The 6,422-nt window shown below is 39.0% G+C and overlaps 1 protein-coding gene across 1 annotated transcript; it reads left to right on the top strand.

Moving 5' to 3' along the window:
- Window positions 1–4,177: 4,177 nt before the first annotated feature.
- LOC147622880 (uncharacterized) lies at window positions 4,178–5,409 on the top strand. Its single transcript, XM_086822717.1, has 4 exons — window positions 4,178–4,327; window positions 4,460–4,573; window positions 4,724–4,891; window positions 4,985–5,409. Exons 1-4 carry the CDS (start codon window positions 4,178–4,180, stop codon window positions 5,237–5,239), a joined length of 687 nt encoding a protein of 228 aa, XP_086678843.1. The 3' UTR covers window positions 5,240–5,409.
- Window positions 5,410–6,422: the final 1,013 nt, after the last annotated feature.

Here is a 6,422-nt window from a genome sequence, read left to right as displayed (position 1 = left end):
TATGGTATGACAGGCTGTAAGCCTATTTCCGTGCCATTGGATCAGAATGGCAAGTTGAGTGCAGACTCAGGAGAGATCTTGGAGGATCCTACTATGTATAGGAGCATAGTAGGAAGTTTGATCTACATGACGATCACCAGACCAGATTTGAGCTATGCTGTTGGGTTGGTGAGTCAGTTTATGCAGGCTCCACGGAAACCGCATTTGGATGCAGTCAGACGCATACTGAGGTATGTGAGGTCTACTTTGCATTGTGGACTATTCTATGAGACTGGGATAGAGATATGTGTACATGGGTACACAGATGCTGATTGGGCTGGTAGTATCTCAGACAGAAGATCTACCAGTGGATTCATGTTTTCTTTGGGGAGTGCTGCTGTGACTTGGAGCAGCAAGAAGCAGCCTACGGTTGCTCTATCGAGTACAGAGGCCGAGTACAGAGGAGCTGCTATGGTAGCATGTGAGGTAGCTTGGTTGAGAAATCTACTTGCAGATTTGGGTCTATCAGTGGATAGACAAGTTGTCATTTTCTGTGACAACATTAGCAGTATACAGTTGGCCAGGAACCCAGTCTTTCATGCTCGTACGAAGCACATAGAGGTCCACTACCACTTTGTCAGAGAGAAGGTCTTGGCAGGAGACCTTGACCTTGTTTATGTCAGCACAGAGGATTAGGTAGCTGACATCTTCACCAAAGCATTGGGTACAGAGAAGCTCCGCAGATTCAGAGCTTCGCTTGGTGTACATGAGATGGAGTTGAGCTCGAGGGGGAGTGTTGAGATATCGAGCTCTAGTGAGGCGGTGGACACTGATGACCCGCCTGGGGGATAGGCCCCACACTTACACCACTGGCATGGTTGGTGAGATCTTGGGTGATATGCGGCCAGTGGGATGACAGGCTGTGTGACAGCCATTCTAGAGACTGGCATAGTTATAGCGCCAGCTCATTTAGTCGGGTTCACACTATAGAGAACCCGTGTATGTATTGGTTGAGTACCTTTCATATTATTGTGTACTCTTATCTTTGTATATGGTGTGTTGAGTGTTGAGTAGAGAAGAAGAAGATTTTCAGCCTCTCAACTTGTGTGTTCTCTATTAGGGTTTTGTGAGTGTGTGTGTGTGCTTGCAAGACCTCAAGCTCTCTTCCCCCCTGCATCTTTTCAATTTTTGTTGGCAATGTGCCAAATGTCTATACAAATTATTTATGCACGCTTGTGCATGGCGTTCCTATATTCCTAGCACATAGGTTAGAAGAGTTTTGATTATTTACACTTAGTGTATGAACAAGCTCTAGTGCTTGAGATATTTTTGTAAAAAGTGGAAAAACAAAGCCCAATTTTGTATGCACAACTATTAATAGCTCCTTGGGCTATTTATTGAATACAATTGTCAAAATACTCATGTTGTGGAAGTGGAGCTACACGCATGAGGGGAGAGATTGTACCCAATCTTGTATTCTCTGATGTTATGCTTTTGAGTTATGATATGGTATCTTTGATTTATTTTTGTGATTTATTAATTTGTGAATTAATCAATTCTCCATGTACCTTGGTCCTTGTAACACTTTTGGTGAGAGATGCGACTCATGACACATTGGGATTGGTAGAAGGTATGTAATGTTTAATCTCTAGCTATGTACTAGTGTCTGTCTTAAATCTTAGGTCTATGTATACATGTTTTTTTATTCCAAATGTATGTTTATAGGATGCAGCACGAGTTAGGCTATAGTCTAGGCATACATCACATCTTGGTAGGATGAGTAAGAAGGGCTTTATTGCCACTTTTGTAAGTAATTATTAGAAGATTTACATTTGGTCTTATACATGCATGTAGGTGTGTATTGAATATGTTCTTTATATCAACCGATAACTCATGTGTTTTTTAAATCAACCGATAACTCATGTGTTTTTTAAATAACATGTGAAGGACTATGGTCACTCACGAGCCCACTCCTCGGGACATAGAGATGGCCACCTGTCAGGGTTATAGGCATCTGAAGACCCAGCTACCTCCACCATCTACTTTTGTAAGTAATCTTGATTAAATGTGATTGGACTTCTAATTAAAGTATTCAAACATTAGGTAATTAAGTTTTCTCAACCATAGGAGTTACACGGCGATGAGGACATGACAGAGGTAGATGGACAGAGTGCCACTGGTGGGTGCAAATATACATCGACAGAGTAGCCTATGCGAGGGGACGATGAGGGTACAAATCATGGAGACTAGAAGGCCTTCCTTCTCCTTTCTCTAGATCCCTAGCTTGTTTCAAGCCCCATTTTGTATTTGGAGGCGTTGTACATAGCTATACATACTATTACCCACAACATTAGTATAGGATTAAATTGACTATGCTACCCTTACATTCTACCATTTGTACTCATCATATTTTACTATTTGTAGACATTTGATCACTTTATATACTTTGTACTCTTGTACGATTATATATATTTACATGAGCTTTTACTTTTGTTCAACTTTATGCACAACTATAAATTGTTGAAGTATAACTATGTGCCTAACGATGTTATAATCCACCATGTTGAACTGATCTTTGCTCACTCATGTGCTCGACCTTTGAGAGAGAGAGTTCTTTAATATGTGCTTGATCCAATTCGAGTCGAGAGAGGGAGAGATAGAAAGAGAGAGAGAAAATTAGTACTTTGATATTGTATGTGTGTGTGTGAGAGAGAAAGAGAAGTAATGTAATGAGAGAAAGAGAGAGACAGAGAGAACCGTCGCATTATTATGCCAATTTTTCAATCCAGTAAAATAGCCGTTAGACGTCACTTATGCATTGCTTGTCATTGCTTCAACGATGCATTGAATGGATCGTCTTTAAGTGACTCCCATGCAGTAGGCATCATTTAAGCCATGCTACAGGCATAGCTTAAGCGATGCCCTTTAAGCACTTCAGCGACGTCTAGATGTCTTACTATGGGTGTCACATAAGCAATGCACCATAGCGATGCCTAAAGCTACACGTGTAGTAGCGACAAAAACAGGCGTCACTACGGAGGTGGTGTATTGTAGTGATTTGTTAGAGATTGTAGATTGGAAATCTACTCTTCAAGATCTTTCCGATGATATACATCATTGATGGGTGATTTTACATATTTAAGAAGTTCCCAAATTGGTGATGATGTTATAATGCCACATCATCACCTATTTGGGAACTTCTTGAATATGCAAAATCACCCATCATGCTATATATCATTCAAAGAGTAGATTCCCAATCTACAATCTTTGATAAATTTTGATTTGATTTGTAAAAAGTTTAACCATCAACCCATTTTTTTAACAAATAGCTACTGACATGGAATTTGTTAGAGGGTCCCTTTTTGAGTCCAAATGTCCTTACAAAATGGAGCTAAGGAACTCAATTATGGCTAGACAAGCATAGTCTATCACCTATAGACATCCTTATGAGTAACCGATGAAGCTCACGGTGTTATAAACTTTAAGCTTGCCCTAGAACAGTTGAAAAGCTAAAGAGAGGAAATGTTTTGCACCCACATGTCACACATTAATTGAATATGTAGAAAAAGCTAAGGTTGCGTAAGGTTTGTATATATATAAAAATGTTCTCAATAGGAATTCAACTCAAACCTTTCTTAGTAGGAAATCCGAATATGCCCATTTAGATAATTTGAAAACCACTTAGTAGCGGATTACTTCTCTCGATCACCTGCACGCACTTTTGCGTTCTCTCTCTCTCTCTCTCTCTCTCTCTCTCTCTCTCTCTCTATATATATATATATATATATATATATATATATATATATATATATATATAGGATATCCAGCTTATTCCTTTATGAATGTCTCCTTCTCTATAAGGGATGCATGGAAGGTGGAGAGTAACAAAGAAAACGATAATGTGAATTAAGCACTTGGTTCGGTTTTGTATATGTAGTTGGGAGTTTGTCCACTATTGTTTTGTTTTTTGTTTTTTGCGATGATCTACTACACACAAAATGTGTGAACGGGTTGCGGTAATACTAATGGGGTCGCAGCATAACGGTTCAGGATTTGCACAGAAAACGGGCGCAAGATGCTGCATGAATCATCTCCGCTGTACAAGTCGGGCTAATTTATTCTAATGTTTTGGCAGCAGGTGCCAGGTGACCAATTTCTTGGTTCGTAGAGATCAGAGTAATTTTCCAATGCAACGATAATGCCTGGCCTCAGGAATAGCAGCGGATGGTACACGGCGGCAGAGGTGAGAGAGCACTGCCTGCATTCCGACTGCTGGGTCATCGTGATGGGCAACGTGCTTGACATCTCGCAACTTATCTCTGCCAATCCGCCGCCCCATCTAGCCAAGGTATATCACTAATAAATTAAACCAACGGCACCTTAAGTTTGATGGGAATCGGCCACCTCACGGCCTGCTGATTAGGCTCCTAATGATCGTATCACAATACCCTCATTGATCGTCTTGTAATTAATCTCGCAGCCCCTGCTCGTGGAGGCCGGAGGTGATATCAGCCATTGGTTCGACGCTGCAACCGGCGACGTCAAAACATGTGTTGATCCAATGACCAAGCTCCGCACCTATCATACTCCTCAGGTTTGGTAATGTCTTCATGTGTAGCCAAATCGCTGCATCGTAAAGGCTAAGGTGGCCCATATTTAGACTACACATGTATATGTGTCACGACGATTATGCATGGATTTCCTCGCTCTCCACGTCTTTACTTTCCAATGCTTTTGTGGTTAGGGTAGATTCATACATATACCACCGCCAGATAGCCCACGGACGGATTGGGATTGTAGCCATGAATTGCCATGGTGGAAGGACAGCAAATACATCATTGGAAGGGTGAGCAGAAACACTCACCTGGTGCGCATAAAGAATGTGCTTACCGGCTTGGAAGCGCCGTTAGAGGTATGCACTGCTCAGAGTCCAGACATAATTAATTAGGGAATTTGGAATGCATAATTATAGTTTGACACTGGTGTCGAATGGTGTTGAATTAAGGTGCCTAGCGAGGAGAGCATCAGAGAAATCCTTGAGCGCTATGCGAGCCGTAACTCCCACGCAAAGAGTTATACATGGAAGGGCATAAGCACCGCCCACGACAAGATCTTCTCTGACTTGAACATGGACAAGACACTTGCAGAGAATGGAGTCCCAGATGAATCCCACCTTTTCACATCACTAGGACTGCCCGCCGACCATCACATCCCAGTCATTCATGTATACTACAACGACGACCTCACTCCAGCTTCCTAATAATAAGAACACCGAAAGAAAATCTCAAGCAGCAGCTGTCTCTAGTAGCCCAATCAACCAAGATCAAGGAATACTACTCCGGCATGAGGCAGCTACTTTCATATCGTTCTCATATCAAGAGTTCCATGTATAATGAGACTACGTGCTCTGTTCTATTACCTCTTCATCATCTTATACTGGCATCTAATTAAGATGTCGCAATGCAAGACTTAAACAAGTGCGCAAACAAATTTTCTACAAGGGTATGTTGTTATTGTTTGTTGAGGTTGTTGTTGCAGTCGTCGTTGTCGTCATCATCGTTCTTGCCGTTGTGGTTGATGATGATGTTGTCGTGCCTGTCAGTGCATGTGTGAGAGAGAGAGTGTGTGTGAGAGAGGAGATTCATCTGTACACATTGTTTATTATATCCACGTATAAATTATTTATGTATTTAACTTCTATTTATATATTTAAAATTACATGTTACTTTTATATTAGCCATTAGACTATATTGTCATACAATATTTCAAAACTAAATATCATGTATTATTCTATAATAGAAATTCTTCCTATATTTTATTTTTTGATTGTTATAAGACTATCATTGATCAAAAATAGTTTTAAATTGTTATGTTTTTAAATTTTAATTATGTTTTTATATTTTATTTACTATAGTAATATTATGTTTATTTTTATATTAGCTATTAGATTGTATTGTCATACAAAATAGTTTTTAATTATGTATTTATATTTTATTGACTATAGTAATATTATGTTTATTTTTATATTAGCTATTAGACTGTATTGTCATACAAAATTTGAAAACTAAATATAATATATTATTCTAATAGAATTATGCATATATTCTACTTAATATTTTCATAAAATATCATTTATAGATAATTTTTTATCAACCATTGTAATATTTTATAATAATAGCCCTTTTTATATTGTTATTACTTTTATATGAACCACACAATAGAAAGGAAAATGGATGGAGAGAGAGAGAGAGAGAGAGAGAGAGAGAGAGAGCGAGAGAAGGGGCTTTTCATGAATACCTATACAGAGAATTCCTAATGAAATAGAAAATGGAAAGGAAAACCCAACATTTTTCTACTATATCTAGAAAATTAAATTCTCTATATAGTCCTTCCTTGAAATCCAGCTTTGATTTAAGAAGTGTTTCAATTACTGTATAGAGAAG

This window comes from Cibotium barometz, chromosome 28, assembly GCF_041138505.1.
Source record: "Cibotium barometz isolate CiBa-2024 chromosome 28, ASM4113850v1, whole genome shotgun sequence".
NCBI classification, from domain to species: Eukaryota; Viridiplantae; Streptophyta; class Polypodiopsida; order Cyatheales; family Cibotiaceae; genus Cibotium; species Cibotium barometz.
This window is presented reverse-complemented; position numbering and strand designations above follow the sequence as displayed.

Coding starts and splice junctions, on each gene's coding strand:
- LOC147622880 (XM_086822717.1), top strand. CDS start 4,178: ATGCCTGGCCTCAGGAATAGCAGCGGATGGTACACGGCGGCAGAGGTG. Junction 4,328..4,459: donor CGCCGCCCCATCTAGCCAAG/GTATATCACTAA, acceptor TTAATCTCGCAG/CCCCTGCTCGTGGAGGCCGG. Junction 4,574..4,723: donor GCACCTATCATACTCCTCAG/GTTTGGTAATGT, acceptor TTTTGTGGTTAG/GGTAGATTCATACATATACC.